The sequence below is a fragment of the Apteryx mantelli genome, chromosome 5 (assembly GCF_036417845.1).
Source record: "Apteryx mantelli isolate bAptMan1 chromosome 5, bAptMan1.hap1, whole genome shotgun sequence".
NCBI lineage: Eukaryota > Metazoa > Chordata > Aves > Apterygiformes > Apterygidae > Apteryx > Apteryx mantelli.
In genome coordinates, this window is record NC_089982.1 from 5,997,057 (window position 1) to 6,014,504 (window position 17,448).

The window sequence follows — 17,448 nt, forward strand, 5'->3', positions numbered from 1 at the left end:
CGACAGGCTGCGAGCCCATTGGGCGGCGGAGCCTATTTCCCGCGGCGGCAGCGCAGTGGGCTGTGATGTCAGGAGTGTGGTGCCTTGTCGGAAGTGACGGTTGCTCTGCACGGCGAGAGGGGTCATGGCGGCGCTCGCCTTGGCCGGGAAGACGCGAAGCTGGTGCACGCTGCGGCGACAGCTCCCCGCCGGTCCGTTTCCTTCTCCGTTGTCGTCTCTGTTCGCGTTACGGGGCTGGGAGAGACGCGGGGTCGCGTAAATCTGCGCCTGGTGGTGACTCCGTTGTGTTCCGTTTTTGTGCTGCAGCGCTGCTGTGGGGAAGGAGATGCAGCTCACGACAGGAGGAGGTGTCAGTCAAGTCGGATTACGTAAGGCTCGCTCTGAAGTGCCTCTCTCTTCACTCTTTTAAAACTGATTGTAGCCCTCCACTTGGAGGACATCTGGTAAAGCAGTAGAGAAACCGGCACAAACTTTTTTGCTTTTAAGCATTTCAGTGTCCTATGACAAAGCGATGTTAGGGTGAAATAATGCAGCCTATTACAGACCTTGAAGTTAGTGCTCAAGAAATCTACTGTGCAGTAGTGGTAAAAAGGACCAAGCCAGATAAAGTGCAATGTCTTGACCTTTCAAACCCACTCTTCCTGTCAAGCTGTGTGTCTACACAATTTCTGCAGGTGGTTCAGAAGAGACTTTGAAGTGCTGGCTAGGTGTGGTTGTTGGATTTCCTTCCCTATATTGGTAACAATTTTTTTTAAAAGAAGGTTTTTATGTGCAACTTGTATTTATATCACTGGAAGAGTTAACTTTCTCCCTTGCCTGTTGCTGTTCTAACTTGGTGCCAGTTGTGTTCTAAGGGGAGTTTTCCAGGGCTCCAGAAACCTCTGAAAATATCCTTTAAAAAGTGTGCTAGTGGATGGGAGTTTCTCTTGTGTTTTTTGGGGGTTAAACTCAAAAAGAAAGCTCTCCCAAATACACAGATAACACTTACTAATTACTGCAGGTTTCTCTATATCTTTATTGCTATTCTTGGGACTTAAGTTGAATGTTTTTCACTACTGCAGTGGGTGGATACTGCTGGTGGGTTTGGGGATTTTTTGGGGGGTTTTGATCAGATGTATGTGCTGAGTCCTGTGTGAGTTGTCACCTTCCTTAGGATACAAAGGGCTGCATTGTAGCAAAAAGAAACAATTTTCTCTTGGAGTGCTAGGTATCAGTATGCTTGAGGACCATACATAAGCAGGCTTTTTGCCATTGTACTAAATTCTTAAAATTTCTCTAATACACTACATTTTCCTCTTTGCTTCAGGGAATACTTTTTTAATTTTTGAAGACACAAAGGAAAACAGTAGATGTTGCAAAATTGAGATATTAATAGTTCTCTAATTTCAGCCAATACAAATGGAGAATCCCTATAAAGAGCCTCCTAGAAAATGTGTCTTATGTGGAATAAATGTAGACTACAAGAATGTGCAGGTGAGTTTCTTTAAAGTATCTGTGCTTAAATAATCAAGGTGACTCTTAGGTTTACTGTGTTGAAGCGGAGGGTGAAAAGTCCAAGGAAAACAACTGAAGAATTCAAGGCTAGGTGTAAGGGGGTCTAAAACTTCAACAATGACAATGTGGGTGAGTGTAATAAAACAAATCAAATAATGTAAATGTGACAACCTGTTCAACCCAATAATCCTATATATGTTTGTTATAACTGGCATTTACTCAATGCTCAATTCTAGTATAAATAACTTAATTCTCCTTTAAAAAAAAATGACCTGTGGTTCTGTAAGAACAGATTCATGAAGGGAAACATAATAGTACTAGAGTGAAAACAGTTTTTAAAAAAAGGCTAAAGCTTTTTAGAAACTGACACTGACCTTATTTTTTAATAGCTTCTGTCACAGTTTGTTTCTCCACATACTGGTCGCATTTATGGCAGGCACATAACAGGTATGTGTAACACTTAACTCATTCAGTGTTGTTCTGTCAAAGTTAAGGCTCTTATGAGTCAAGTAATTTCATATCAACTATCTTTCTGAAAGTGACTAACAGCTGTATATGTATTTTTGAAAAATACTGCTCTTGGTAACCTCCATAATCCTGGAATGAAAATATTCCATAATTATATGCTTTTCTATAACTTAACAGTTTGTATAAGCAGACATGCATTTTTCTAGGAAGACTTAAAAAAAAAGCTAGAAGAAATATTACTATTTCTATCCATTAAACTATTTGGTTATTGTGCAGGTAGAGGCTAAAAATGTTTTATCTACACAGGTTTGTGTAACAAGAAACAGAAAGAGATCACAAAAGCTATTAAAAGAGCTCATGTATTTGGTAAGTATGATTATGACTTGAGTCTTTTGTAAGTCAAGTATATCTTTTATTAATAAAAAATCCTCAATTGTATTTTCTTACAGGATTTATGCCAGTTATGTTTAAGAATCCATCATTTCTTATGGACCCCAAGATCTGTAATATCAAGTATCCAGAGTAATATGTACTGTAAAGAAATGAACAATAAAACTGTATTTTATTTACTGTTTATAGACTTTTTTTACCAAAAATGTGGTTGGCTGGCATAAAACATCACTGGTGGAAGGAGAGATGTTAATTTCTTTATGGAGTGTTAAGTCTCTATTGAAGGAAGTCTGAAGGCTAAATGTCATAGCAAAATCCTTAACTGTATGGACCATTTGTCCTGTTAGGCAGCTTCCCTAAAGTTCAAAGTGAAACGGCTGTTTTTCCCTTGTTGGATAGGAAGGGGGGGAAGCTTATGGAGTGCTAGATATCTAAGAAAAGGTGGAAGTATGTAAATTATGGTGATACGTAAACAGCAACTGCTCCTCTTATGTTACCTGAGTTGACTTAATACTCTTTAACACCTTCTGCTGAGAAAAGGCTTATCCAAGGAATGGTATTGGTTTTTCAGCAGTAGCTTTAAGTTGTATCACTCTGAGGCAGTATGTGACATGTATCACTGCTTTCACCCTACTAGTGTAGTATTTAAACCCTGAGAGAGAACAGACTTAACTCTGGAAGGCAAAATGAGGAAATGTGATCTGAACTCTGGTCTGCATATGCCAAATAAGATTCATGCATTTCAAAATAAGTTGAATTCAGTATATCACTTTTATCCCTGAAGTACTAAAATTGATAGGAGACAGTTTTAACATCCTAGCAGTAGCTTTTGGTGTAGTTGTAGTCATCTGGACAAATCACTGAGCTAAGTGATCAGAAAGTGGGAGAGTGTGGATATTCAGTTGTATCCTTCAGTTTTTCTAACACCTCCTCATCTGTTTCAGTACTACTCAATGTAAGCTTCCTTTCCTGGTCACTATCCTCTTGGTCTCGAAGTAACTTTTGCTGAAGCTGCAGTGATCTTGATTTCTTGAATGATTTTGGTCCTGCTGTGGTTCCTCTGACCTTACGCTTGGTTAACTGTCTTGTTTCAGCTTCAGTGAAGTCTCTTTCCTCTACCATAAGAGTCAGTTTGTCTACAACATTAATATTATGGTCAGTGTTACAGCAGTTCTTAAATATCTGTCTGCCTTTTAAAGAAACAATACATGTCTGGAGTCCAGAATTGGGAAAAAATGTTTGCAAAGCCTGACAAAGGAAAACATTCTCCTTTGGCTCTCCTGCGTCATTTTTGGCCTCTCCTGAAAAACAAAGGTCAGAGTTTCAGTCCTGCTTGCACATTCTTACCAGTACTGTTTTGGTTGCATCAGAAGCTCTGGCAGGACTTTTCAAAGAGCTCTGTTCTTGTTTCTGTCAGTGAAGTTAACTGCAAGTTTTACTGAGACCAGCACTGGATTTATTAAACTTACCCACAGAATCTTTGTGTTGCTTTTTTCTCTTTATTTCTTCTTTTAACTGGCTCACTTCTGCTAAGAGCTTCTCTACAGATCGTTCACTGACCTCTACGGTAGAGCTTATGTTCTGCAAGGACAAGTCCATTCTATCAAATCAGCTGTTTTCACAGAATTTGTGAATTTAACTTCATAGCAAACTGTTTAAAGATACTTTGTTCCCAGCTTTTAAAATAAAGAGTATTAAAAAACTGCAATGAGATTGGACTAGATTTTTTTTGATTAGGAACTTTAACCTTGCCTTGAGTGAGGTGTAAGGCATCTTTACTTTCTCCTCCCAAAGAGCTAGAATGAACTACAGACAGTACTCCCTAGATAATCCTGTTAAGGTATTTTTTGCAATTCTGTTGATAAACTTACCTTTCCATTTGGGCAAAGATTGTCTTGCACAGTGTTACAGCTTCCTCTTTGAGAACTCTTGTTTACTGTTTGTGGCTGTCCACTAAACTCATTTGTCTTTGAATGCACACTAGCCTAAGACACTAGGCTTATGTCTCATTTAGTGCAGGATGTTTCAGCCTTTGCTTGATGTGTTTGTAATACTGGTGAAAATATCTATACAAGCAGGTAAGCCTGACTTACCTTCAGTTCTTCCTGCAAGGTGGCATACATTTCATTAATCTTATGAACCTCTTGTAAAGATCCATCTTCATAAAAGAAATCTGACCTTTAGACAAAGAATCAATTGTATAATTGAAAATTAATGATCCCAGTGCTTACTTAGTAGAAGCTATAATGCAGAAAGAAGCATTTCAAGTTTCTTGACTCTTATCTAAAATTAGCTATTCTGAACTAAACTACAGCTTCTAAAGCTCATCTTGCAGGAGTAACGTGGAAAACTGACTAACTAGAAGGGAAACTGACTTTACTGGGCAACCAATAAAAATAGGGAAAAGAAAAACTGGACCTTTAATTTCTGGTAAGGAATCTTGTATGCACTGCTCTTAAGTTGACAGTCTGGAGGGGATTCAGTTGACTAAGCATGGAACTCTGATACATTGGATCTCCTAGTCCACATGACACATGATATTGTAGGGTTGCTCAGCCCTAGATGCCTATGTTTAGACAGACTCCTTTTATCTGTGAAAGTTATATGATTGAATTACTTTCCAAGTACCTAGTGCAAGTCAAATAATTGCAGAAACTAGGCCAAAAAGTGAGCAGGGTATGTAGCATTTGCTGAAGTAGTTAAACTGTGTTTGGAGACTTCAGCTGGATATCAAAGAAACAAGATTTTTTGTGTGTGGGGGGGAAAAAATGATTTACATTCATGATAGTTTAGTTACTTCTACAGAACTGTTGCAGTTGTTAAGCCATGTGGTTATGATGGTTATTTACTAGTATCAAAGTAATTCAGGTAGAACATCACTTAGTTTACATTCTTCTACTTGAGACTGAAAATGGTGATACACAACTTATGGGAAAACTAGTTTGAAAGCTACAGGCAAGTAGAGAGGGCATATTTTGTACCTGTGTTGTCTTACTGCTCTCACAAAGCCAGCAGATATACAGGAACCAGACACTGTTCTGTAGCCCTGCTGTTCTGCCATACCCAAGTTAGTAACCACCAGAGGAACTTTCTGAAAAAGACTTAAAAAGCAGAAGTATGAAAACATACTATATTAACATTCAAAAGCTCTCTCATAGTAGTGAAAAAGTTTCCCTGTCTTTAGGCATCACAGATTCTCAGTATAATTCCTGCTAAACTTAGTGTATAACTTGGACAACTGACATATGGCTAAGCAAAGCAAACTTCAGAAGAGGCTACAAATTTCAGACCATGCCCCTGCTTCTGGATACAATACTTCCTTGTTAAACTTTCTCTTATCAGCCTGTCTCAGTATCTCCATGCAGTCAACTGAAAGTTGCCCCTGACTTTTAACACTTTAAAGAGTATAAATGTGACTACTACACACAGATTTGCTATTGTGAATAAGAATTGCACAGTAACTGTTCTTGATCACTTATGTATAAATGAAGTGATAGTTTCTGCCTGCTTACACTGGTGCCTCAGGTGGTTATTAAAGGCCCTAAAGGGAAAGGTTTCAACCCTGCCTATAAGAAGGGCTCCATCTGTACAAGGAGTAACTTTCTCTAGTGTGTAATAGGTTTCAAGAGTAAAATAAACCAGCAGTAAAAGTAATTCAATGTTAACTAGTAAGAAAAATGAATTGTTCCAAGTCATAGCATATGCTGTGCAACTGTTCCATTTAAACTACAGAACAAACAAATTACCCCTCTTGTGGTCGGTGTAAAGCATGTTCCAGTCTGTAAGTAGAACAACTTTCTGACATCACGCTGGAAGTTAATAAAAGGAATACAAGGCTTGGATTTGACAGGTGTGACTGTAAATTCTTGTGAAGAAGTCTTTCTCGGAATGTCATTGTCTGGTCTGTATTGCGTCTGAATTTGTACCATCCTATTATGCTCTGCAGACAAGAGAAAATTGATTAGTTGCTGTTAAAGCATTCTGTCACTGTGTGCTATATTGAAGAAAGAATTGTTGGATTTGGTGCAAAGTCTTGAATTTGAATTGCTTAGTGATAGGTACGTGTTCAAGCAGATATTTAACTTTAAACCTCTAGAACATGGATGATGTGGATGAAGGGACAGAGTGCACCCTCAGCAAGTCTGCTGATGATACCAAACTGGGAGGAGTAGCTGAGACACTAGAGGGCTGTGCTGCCATTCAGAGAAACCTCCACAGGCTGGAGAGGTGGGCAGAGAGGAACCTCATGAAGTTCAACAAAGGCAAGTGCAGGGTCCTGCACCTAGGGAGGAATAACCCCATGCACCAGTACAGGTTGGGGGCTGACCTGCTGGAAAGCAGCTCTGCGGAGAAGGACCTGGGAGTGCTGGTGGACACCAAGTTAAGCATGAGCCAGCAGTGCGCCCTTGTGGCCAAGAAGACCCATGGTATCCTGGGGTGCATTAGGAAGAGTGTTGCCAGCAGGTTGAGGGAGGTGATCCTCCCCCTCTACTCAGCCCTGCTGAGGTCACATGTGGAGTGCTGTGTCCAGTTCTGGGCTCCCCAGTACAAGAGAGACATGGCACTACTGGAGAGAGTCCAGCGAAGGGCTACAAAGATGATTAGGGGACTGGAGCATCTCTCCTATGAAGAAAGGCTGAGAGAGCTGGGCCTGTTTAGCCTGGAGAAGAAAAGGCTTGGGATCTTATCAATGTGTACAAGTATCTAAAGGGAGGGTGTAAAGAGGATGGGGCCAGACTCTTCAGTACTGCCCAGCAATAGGACAAGAGGCAACAAACAGAAACCGAAACACAGGAAGGTCTGTCTGAGCATGAGGAAGAACTTTACTGTGAGGGTGACAGAGCACTGGAACAGGTTGCCCAGAGAGGTTGTGGAGTCTCCTTTTCTGGAGATACTCAAAACCCGCCTGAACGCGATCCTGTGCAATGTGCTCTAGGTGACCCTGCTTGAGCAGGGGAGTTGGACTAGATGATCTCCTGGGTCCCTTCCAATTTTGAGCATTCTGTGATTGTGTGAAAATATCCAATAACCCAGTAATTCTACTAAGCACCTTCTATCAAAAAAGTATTGAATTGGCCTGTTTTCTAAGCTTTTGCTCAACATGGAAGTCTGCAAACTTGGTTCCACTACTTATCCATTTATCCTTTTCTAGCTTCTGCTTTCCTCCTTTTGAAAAACTTTTCTGCAGAGAAGATGGTATGTTTTAGGTGTTGCATAGCCATTTGACTAAGCTAAAGCATAACCCCTCAGCTGAAAGTTTACCTGAAATGATGCACGCTTAAAAATCATTAGAGCTTCCTTGAGGCACTTAAATCGCTCACTTGAAAAATGAATAGGAAAAATAAAGTTGCAATGTGTACATAGGCATACCCTTGTCCACAATTACCCTAAATGGATACTGTTCTTTAGGGAAAAAGAGGTAACTGTCTTGATCAGCAATGTGAAGGATTGTATACAATAGATGAGACACGAGATACCCAGTCACCCCAAAAAAACTGAGCCAGCCCCTTGGTATGGGTTAGGTTTGAAAATAAAATACCTTTTTGCAGCCTGATAATATTTTCTTCAGGGCAGGTTCATTCAGTTCTCCTGCAGAATTATAAAAGCTACAAGAAAATTAGAACAATAAGAGGGAAAAAAAATGCTACTCTAACAAATAATTATCCCCAAATGGTCTGGCAATTACCCTATTTTAAGCTTACCAGAGAAAAAAGCTATTTAAGATGCGCTGACACAGCCTCTGTGATGGGACAGTGCAGTTAATGTCATTATTGTTTGCTCAGATAATTATGTAGGTGGTCTTGTACAGCCTATGTGCTGTTCCACCACCAATGCTACTGGAACACAAACAACTTAAAGGTAAAATCTACTTATACTGTAGTCACAACTACAACAGAGTAAGATGTCTTCAGTTTGATATGAAACACCTTCCTAAGACAGTATGGATTAATTTTCAGAAAGATTTTTTTCAAGTGGAAACTAAGTTGTGATTCTCCCCTTATGGTATAAGTCTGTACAGCTGCACTTATTTCTGATGTGACTTGGTATTATTCCTTGAAACTATTCTTAACACAGGACTAAAAACTGCTCCTTCTTCTGGCCTACCTTGAAGCCTCAGGCTGATACTACTTTTTTTTTTTTTTTTTTGGTGAGGGTGAGAAGTCAGGATGTATGCTTTTAGGGATTTTTTTTTTCCAGCAGGTGGACATTAAGTTCTGAAGTTCATATGGTTGCATAGCTCAATAGAAAGTGTGGTATACCATATCTGTTTCTATATGCATAGAAAAACACCTATAAAAAGGCATGTAACACCAAAATAGCAGCATGATTAGACACTTTGCACTTGTAATTTCAAGGTATTGATGCAGCATCCATTGTTCCAGCTGCATGATTTTCTGAATAATATAACAGGAATTTAATTCTTAAGAGCTAAAATTAGGGTTAACACCAAATTTTTTATATCTGTTTACTTAAGATCCTCACCTGAACAGCTGGTAGCATGGAATATGCTTCTGTATATCTGAAAAGAGAAACCAGTGTTACTGTGGGTTCATCTGCTCAAGATATACATTCTCCTGTAGACTATCATTAGAGTTTAACTCTGTAAGGGCCAGGGAAGAATTCTATATAATGTCATTTCTTAAAATGGAATGTATTGACATCTACTTAAATAAGGTTAAGAAATATTTCTTTTTAAAAGTCTGTAATAATTACCTATGTAAACTGTGGTTGTTTCTTTTTGGATAAAATTTTCTCTGTTTTAAGTGAAAAATTGAATTTGGCACTGTTTTTCCCTCCCTTCTGTCAAGTACAAGAGTAGTAATACAAAACACTAAAACTACTTTGCACTCTTCAGCAAAGCATGGATGTTGTTAGCAGGAAAGGTGAGGCTGGAGAACAGAAGCCCTCAAGGTAAATGATCAAGAATAAGAGACAAAAAAAATGATGGCTGATCTAATAGCATTCAAGTACCTTTTCTTTGCCCTAATTCTCCACTACTTTCATTTTCACAAATGAATTAAAAACAACTACGGAGCAACTAACACTGCTGATGAGTATGTGCTAGTGAGACTCTGCACAACTTGATCAACTTCACAAAAAGTCCCCAAATTTCTGGATCAGATCGGCAGTGAGACTCTGTGCAGAAAAATGTTATTCCTTAATTGTGTCTCAGAGTCAAACTGGAAACTGAGGGGAAAATTCTTCCCATGAAAGGTCAAAAAGAAGGCACATATTCTGTCATCCTGTTCTTTTTGTATGACTGTATTTTAAAGGAATCAATTTGTGTGTTTGTGTGTGTGTGTGTATGTACACATGCTTCTGTTTTAGGGATAGTGTAAAATACACCTCCACTCCAATCCTGTGGAAAGTATAAGGGGAAATACCTCTGGCATCTGCTCAACAATGAAATACATAAGTAGTTTGGGGCATTGACATACTTTATTTAAAAAGACTGAATTATGTAACAAATATGCGTTAAAACTCTCATCACTGAAATATGCTAGGCTTATCCTGGGCAAATGTTGTCTAGGAGGGTTCAAGTGACGTGGCTAAGACAAAAAGGGAGTCTAAGCCAGAAATTATCTTTAATGTAACAAGATGTTTAGAAGAGCCATTCAAGGGACCAAGAACTGGTACTTCCATTAAATTATTAGATATTTCTACATTAAATTTGTTACATTTTTCCAGCTGTCAGACTGTTATAAAATAATCTTTGCATTTGTTTTTTTACACCAATGTGGACCTCAAGATCTAGTATCATTATACTTTCAGAAAGGTTTTTGCTGCCCTCATTCAGAACTATAAGCATATATTATAATTTTCTAAAACCAAGCACGTATTAGAAAATTGGACTAACCAATTGTATAAACAACTTCAACATCATCCATTTGTGAGTCAGTAATGCTGTTCTTGGCTTCACCTTTCACATCTCCAAGGAGGAAACCTTCCTTTATAAGGGGGGAGAGAAGAAAAGTTAACATTGACATTTAACAATAGTTTCTCTATAGCTAATATTAACAGTGTAAATTCTGTCCTCGGGGTGGGGTGGGGGGGGAGTCTTGGAGTCAACTGTTTTTAAACAGAGTAGGTTCTCATTCTGTTTTAAATACATGCAAGTATTTAAGGAAATAAGCTGAGATCCATTCTGAGATGTTTTCCCTTCCTTCTCTCTGTTTTTATTCAGAATTGAACAGTTTGGGGCTTTACCTTTAATGTGCACTTCCAAGGCTGAAGCCAAAACGTCTGACAATCCTCCGTGGAAGCAATACTACTAGTCCTGCACCATACATTTTGCCACTGACTTTTAGTAGTTTTAAAAACAACAACCATTTTCTGACCTTACTCAGCACTGTACTAAATTGAAACATGCTATAATAAGGGAACAGTATAATGTTAAATAAATAAATAAATAAAACGCAGACCAAGTGCACATTGATGAGGCAAAGTTGTGCCTGAATCTTGATCCTGATGATATAGGTTAACAACGCTGCTAACTGTCCATGGGCAAGACACCACAAGCAATTTCGCTGCGGCTACAGTTTAATTTCCAAATTACCAATGCATCTTTAATGGCTGCTGGCATAAAACACCTGCGCTCCCCAAGAAGGCGATAGCCTCTTACTCCACAGTTAAGAGCACGGCAGGCACCATTTTTGATACTGAAAGATGAGAGAATTTGCCCAGGCAGTGACACGCGCCGCAGAGGAGACGCGGTGGGAGCGGGAAGCAGCAGGGGCAGGGAAGCCCGGCCGCAGCGGGGCAGGCGGAGGCGGCGGGCCCGTCCTTCCCTTCCCTCGGAAGGAGGGCTGTCCGAGCCGGGGGAGCCAGCCTGCCCTCCCTTCTCCCGCGTACCGGCGCTGCAGGCCCAGCGGCGATGAGGCCCGCCATGGCGGCGGGGACGCCGCTGCGCGAGCAGCTCCCCGCGCGCGCCGCCGCGGACGCGCGAGGCCAACCGCCAACGGTCAAGCGCCAACGGCCAGCGGCCGGGCGCCTGGCCCCGCCCCGCGCGTCGTCGGCCTGCGCAGGGCGCGGCCCCCTCCCTCCCGCGGCGGTACACACCGTGTCTGAGTCCGTGCTGAGGTGCTGGAAGGCGAGGGCGCCGAAGACGAAGCCGGAGAGCAGGGCCGACGTGCTCTCGCCCTCCATGCCCCAACAATGGCGGGCCGCGCCGCCCCGCGGCGGCAGGGAGCCCCAAGTGGCCGCCGGCGGCAGGGCAGGCCAGGCCAGGGCAGGGCAGCGCCGCGCCGCCCGCTCGCGTCCCGCCGCGTCCTGTCCCCTGCGGTGCGGCGGGGGCAGCCCGCGGGCGGGGGGACCCCGGCGGCCGCCTCCCTCCGCGCCCCGCCACCGGCGGCGCTGCGAAGCGAAGGGGCTGTGAGCGGGGCAGCGGGGACATGCGACCCCGGTGGGGGACAGTAAGCGGGCGCGAAGCAGAAGAGAAAAGCATCGGCGGGACCCGGGCCTCCGGTAACGGCCCGGCCTGATGGCTACTCGCAGCGGCGCGGGCCGCCTCTCCGGTGCCTGGCGTTTTGCACTTCATGTGAGTTTTAATGTTCGCCTCCTCGAATTCTCCCTCGTCTGAGCCCTCTCTCGATCCGTTTATTCCCTCTTCATGCCCTGCAGTATTCACTGCAAAAACTGATTGCCGGTAAAACTCTAGTTTTAAGTGTTAACTCGCAGATCATTTTAACAAAAGAGAGCAGGAGGAATCTACATAATCTCTGTTCCTTAGAAAGCCACGGCTCTGTTTACATATTGCTACCTCTATTACTTTACTATTGCTATCACTAGGTTTTCAGTTTTCCTTCACAGATTATATAATTCTTCGGTCTAAATTTCTGTTTTGTTTTCATTGTTAAGGTGAAACAATACTTGGCTTTAGAAGAGCTGTTCAGCGCCAATGCGTTTCACAGGCATGGGAGTTGTTCCGGAAAGCAAGGTATGGTATCCCCACCTGATGGATTCCTGTACAGTCAGCGGTGGATACCAATACAGTCAGCTGCCCACCAGGCATCAGGACCAGCTTAACGCCACGCTGAAAGTCACGGTCTGTGCTTCTAGGTGGACCTCATTAATTTGCATTAAGATCTGCGGTAAAGCATCAAAACAGCATTTAAACAAAGCTATATGGTGCAAATCATCCAGCTTGGAGTGTGGGTGGAGCAGGCTGTATTCATGTCTTAAGAGTGGGAGGACTGTGTCATTCCACCCCGAAGTAGGTAAAGGCACGGGATTGGCTGAACTGGTGTCCATAAAAAGGCTGTACCTTTGGAAACTTGACATACAACTGTGGAGTTTATCACATATTTACACATATTTGCTGTGTGAGTATGTCTGGAATTGTACTGTACCATCTAGGATTGTGATGAGAATATTCTGAGTTAAGAACCTCATAAATTGTGATAAGGAAATAATAAAATGATAATTAAAAAAACCCCAGTCTGGCTGCCACTCTGTCACACCACTCCACCTCAGGCTATGGACTGAGTTTGGGGATTTTTTTTAACATAATCAGAGACCCAGTCTAAAGGCTGCCATTTTGCTCCCCCAGCTCCCCCAACTTTAGGAAAGCAAGTGTTTAAATTCATCCCTTATCAAGACTTTACATAAGCATATTCTTAGCTTTAGGCATATGCTTCATTTCTTGAAATAGGATGTATACTCCTGTATTCTTTAAAGGGGTGTTTCCTTAAATTGGGCTGTCATGCTTGTATTTTTAACTAGCATATATAATTAATGTTTTAGTGTAATTTCTTACTCCCTTAAAACCTGTCAACAAATTTAGGAGAAACATGGCTACTTCAAGCACGTTCAGATTTAAATGAGTTTCGTTAAGTAGCACTTAAAATATATACAAGTAGTACCGATATTTAAAAGAGTAAAATTGCTGCTATTCTTATCTGTTCTTACAGCGCGGAGAGGTACTAGCTAAGATTTCTGTTTCTCAACACACTCATAAATGATCTAGAGCTCTGAACAGCGAGGTGGCAAAGTCTGCAGATAATACAGAATGATTGAGAAGGTGAATGGGAAACAGCTATTAGGCATTTCTTGCAACAGAAGCCACACCCCATTAAATGAATGAGCAATAAGTATGATACAAACAAAGACCATATTGCTGTGGTGGAGGCAACAAAGATAAAAGGATATGACCAGCTTAGATAGCTATTTATGGAGAAAAGAGTAAAAATGAACATGAATGCTGGCATCTTTCAGAAATGGCCTGAAAAGTTTGGTGTACCATTTTTGCAGTGACTTTTAAGCCACCACAGAACCACAGAACCACAGAATGGTCGAGGTTGGAAGGGACCTCTGAAGATCATCTAGTCCAACCCCCCCTGCTCAGGCAGGGTCACCTAGAGCACGTTGCACAGGATCGCGTCCAGGTGGGTTTTGAATATCTCCAGAGAAGGAGACTCCACAGCCTCTCTGGGCAACCTGTTCCAGTGCTCTGTCACCCTCACAGTAAAGTTTTTCCAGGGCAGCAATGAAGTTCTGTACATTAAATCAATACAATAAATGTCAGGCATTGACGAATTATTCTAATGCATTCAACTTTGATGATATGCAGACCATATACAAAATATGTATTGACAATATATAAGATATATATTGACAATCATGTACTGCCTATACATCTGACAGATATCTCTATATTGTTGAGGCAAATGTAGTCAGAACATGCAGTGGATTCCCTGCTTTTGTGATGCTAAGATAAAATCCTGCTGTAATCTACAGGATATGATAAATAAGCTTTTGTGATTGCTGAATTTATCTTGTGTGGAACCAATGCTTGTGTAGTCAGAGCTAAATGCGTTTTAATCATCCTAATGAATGATGCAATGCTAAAACGTACTTGTCTACTGTTGTCATAATTCAGCTGTTTATAGTCAGAGATAAATCATAAACCAGCATGGTTTTTCTGCAGTCAGATGTAAAAATGGATCTGTTTTCTGGCATAGATGGGATCCAGTCAGACTGAAGATTGGATCTTGGGATCCAATCTTCTGATCTAAAGGACAGTGGACGTATATCAGTTAGAGTACAGCCACTGAGGAGCGGATACTTGCACTTTAGTGCATGAAGACAGTGTGGTTACTATATTCAAACAGCTTTTTCTTGTCCCGTTAAACATAATCTCAGTAATCCCTGAATGCTGAGAGATGCTGGGAAGTCATCTTAGACTTGTTCTCTTGTCTCTGTGTCATTTACTTTATGGGCTTTTCTCTCTGTGAAGCAAAGACCACAAGCTTTGCCACTTTGAGAAGATACAAGCTATGTGGACTGCAGATTGATTTTTTTTTTTTTCACAGGCAGGTCTGTGGAAATGCACACAAATAACTGAATTACCTTTTCTAAGAGCAGTAAAAAACCTGTGAAAATATATTGGCTAATCACAGCACTGTTCCTTGGGTGGTAGGTAGAAAGAAGTTGCATCTTTTTTTCTTTTCTTTTGTTTTTTTATTTTGTCAGATATATTTGACTGTCATGCTACATATGGAAACCAAATAGCGCTAACAATTAAATGGATAGAGTAGTCTTTTATTCCCCTTTGAGTTGATAGTACTTTCTTTGGCTTGTGTAAGGATGGCATTGATACCAATTTATTAGAAAGATTTGGTTTCTGTGCCAGGTCACTACATTTCGCTTCTTTATACAGGCTTTCATCTATTATCCATTGAACTACTTGATATATCTGGTATTAAGATTGGCTTTATATGTAACATTACATATAGATGATATCAGCTAGTTGATACTGAGCTACTTGTAGCTTGCTTATTTCTGTGATTCAGTAGTTGTGAACCTGAAGATACTTCGTAATGAAATAGTCCCCTAAGATGTCAGGAATTGCTGCAGTGTTTCAAGTGAATTTTCCATGCTTGTAGCTCTCAATTTGAGATTCATTCAAATGAAAGGAAGTTTTACTTTTGATTCCTCCTTTGTCACCAACATGCTTTTCTCCTGAGTTAGATTTCTGATTATTAATTTTTTTTGAAAGTTCAGGAGTAAAATTCTTCCAAATGAACAGAGAATTTTGCACGTGAAGTTTCTTGCAACTTCTGGAAATATAGGGTATTGTATCACACGTAGGTGCAGAGGTGCATATAGCTATTTGGTATTAATCAGTCGTTATTCACCTGTAGCTGATGGAGCATTTAAATGAGTCAAAGTGCATTTTATTGCTACGTATTTCACAGAATCACGGAATGGTTGAGGTTGGAAGGAACCTCTGGAGATCATCTAGTCCAACCCCCCTGCTCAAGCAGGGTCACCCAGAGCATGTTGCCCAGGATCATGTCCAGATGGCTTTTGAATATCTCCAAGGATGGAGACTCCACAACCTCTCTGAGCAACCTGTTCCAGTGCTCTGTCACCCTCGCAGGAAAGAAGTTTTTCCTCGTGTTCTGACAGAATTTCCTGTGTTTCAGCTTGTGCCTGTTGCCTCTCGTCCTGTCGCTGGGCACCACTGAGAAGAGTCTGGCCCCATCCTCTTTGCACCCTCCCTTCAGATACTTATAAACATTGATAAGATCCCCCTTCAATCTTCTCTTCTCCAGGCTGAAGAGGCCCAGCTCTCTGAGCCTTTCTTCATACCAGAGATGCTCCAGTCCCTTCAGCATCTTAGTAGCCTTCTTCTGGACTTGCTAACAGTAGCTCCATGTCTCTCTTGTACTAGGGAGCCCAGAACTGGACACAGTACTCTAGATGTGGCCTCATCAACTTATCTAAATGAGTTATTTGAAGTATCTTCCCACTTCTAAATAAAGTATTTCCTCCAGCTTCAGAATGGACAATTGCAGCAAACTGACTCTTGGTAAGAGGAACAAGCAGCAAGAAGGGCAGAGGAATGACATGTTGAGGCTCTGCTTATTCTGTGGATGGCAAAGCTAATTCTTAAATTGTTGTGCTGAGAATATTTATATAGCCCAATCATACATTGTAGTTATTCAGCTCATAATAATGGATGCATGAGTGAACTTACAGGAATTTGATAAATGTGTACCCTTCAGTGTTTCTTTTTGAAGTAATAAAATAAATCAATGATTGTGTTGGCGATGTAATAGGCTACATCAGCTTTCTGACTTGAAAATAGGAAGTTATGTTATGAATTGCTTGGAGATGAAGAACCTCTTTTCCTCTTCATATTACAAGCAAGCCTATCACCTTCAGACAGGCCAGAGGCATCATTAAAATGCAGGCTTATTTCTCTAGCAATATCAAGCACTTTGGAGTTCAGAAGTAGGCAGGCTTTGGTCAGTGTTTCTCAGTTGTTTCCATGCTCCTGATCACATGTATGAGCAGAAGGATGTTTTAAACACCTTGACAGCCCCTTTTGGCAGATAAGTTAACTGAGGCTGAACTTCTTGGACCTGGCTGGACTGATTTCGGTACTCAAGCTCATTTTTGTAGTGCTTTTTGGGGATATTTTTTCATTGTATTACAATTTTTAGTCTATACTGTAAATATGTAGACACAGAGGCTCCACTTGATTTTGGTGCCATTCATGGCTTGGTCGCTTCGGGTGTTTGTTTGTTTGTTTGTTTTTTCTCCTTCTCCAAACCATGTGACATAAAGGATTGCAATAACAGTGTAAGAAAACCAAAATGATTCATTATTTCAGGATGTGCAAAGCAGATGGAGTGAAGAATAAAAATTATAAGAGAGCTGGCCACATGGATCTTGTATTGCCTTTTGCCTGCCTTTGGGCTAGATCTTTTGACCACCTTGGCAGAGAGGCTGCTAGCAACCCTTCATCTTCTTCCACTTTATGTGGGAACACCATCACAGTGGCCACCACCTGATTGACCTGCCAGCCTTGGAGGCCTACTGAGGCAGATTCACGGCCATCCCAGGAAGCCACACTGGAAGAAGAAGCCACAATACCCAAATTGCCTGTAACTCAGCTTTGGACTGAAAGGGGATACTGGCACTTTCTTAGCAGTGATGGCATCTTTTGTGATGATTGGTGTCCTTCTGCTTTCTTGGAGATGTGGCATCCCCTGTGTCACTGGATTGCCTGCCTAGACTGTGATGGGACAACTTTCACAGTGCTGCAAGGTGCCGGGACCCCCAGGCTGGCCTGCAAATCCAAGGTAG

The 17,448-nt window shown here is 41.4% G+C and overlaps 2 protein-coding genes across 4 annotated transcripts; one reads left to right on the top strand and one right to left on the bottom strand.

Moving 5' to 3' along the window:
* Positions 1-60: 60 nt before the first annotated feature.
* Positions 61-2,527, top strand: MRPS18C (mitochondrial ribosomal protein S18C). Its single transcript, XM_013955164.2, has 6 exons — positions 61-191; positions 307-368; positions 1,390-1,473; positions 1,884-1,941; positions 2,269-2,328; positions 2,412-2,527. The coding sequence occupies exons 1-6, from the start codon at positions 125-127 to the stop codon at positions 2,486-2,488; spliced, it is 408 nt and encodes a 135-aa protein (XP_013810618.1). The 5' UTR covers positions 61-124; the 3' UTR covers positions 2,489-2,527.
* Positions 2,528-2,622: 95 nt separating this feature from the next.
* ABRAXAS1 (abraxas 1, BRCA1 A complex subunit) lies at positions 2,623-11,543 on the bottom strand. Of its 3 annotated transcripts, none has more exons than XM_067297383.1 (9): positions 11,413-11,543; positions 10,211-10,301; positions 8,836-8,872; positions 7,892-7,958; positions 6,099-6,292; positions 5,334-5,453; positions 4,446-4,530; positions 3,822-3,933; positions 2,623-3,653 (listed from the first exon to the last, which is right to left on the bottom strand). In XM_067297383.1, exons 1-9 carry the CDS (start codon positions 11,497-11,499, stop codon positions 3,226-3,228), a joined length of 1,221 nt encoding a protein of 406 aa, XP_067153484.1. In that variant the 5' UTR covers positions 11,500-11,543; the 3' UTR covers positions 2,623-3,225. The 3 variants fall into 3 exon arrangements, with proteins under 3 accessions (XP_067153484.1, XP_067153486.1, XP_067153485.1); XM_067297385.1 differs by having other exon boundaries at positions 7,892-7,941; positions 11,413-11,494; XM_067297384.1 differs by lacking the exon at positions 5,334-5,453 and having other exon boundaries at positions 11,413-11,541.
* Between the last annotated feature and the right edge of the window lie 5,905 nt (positions 11,544-17,448).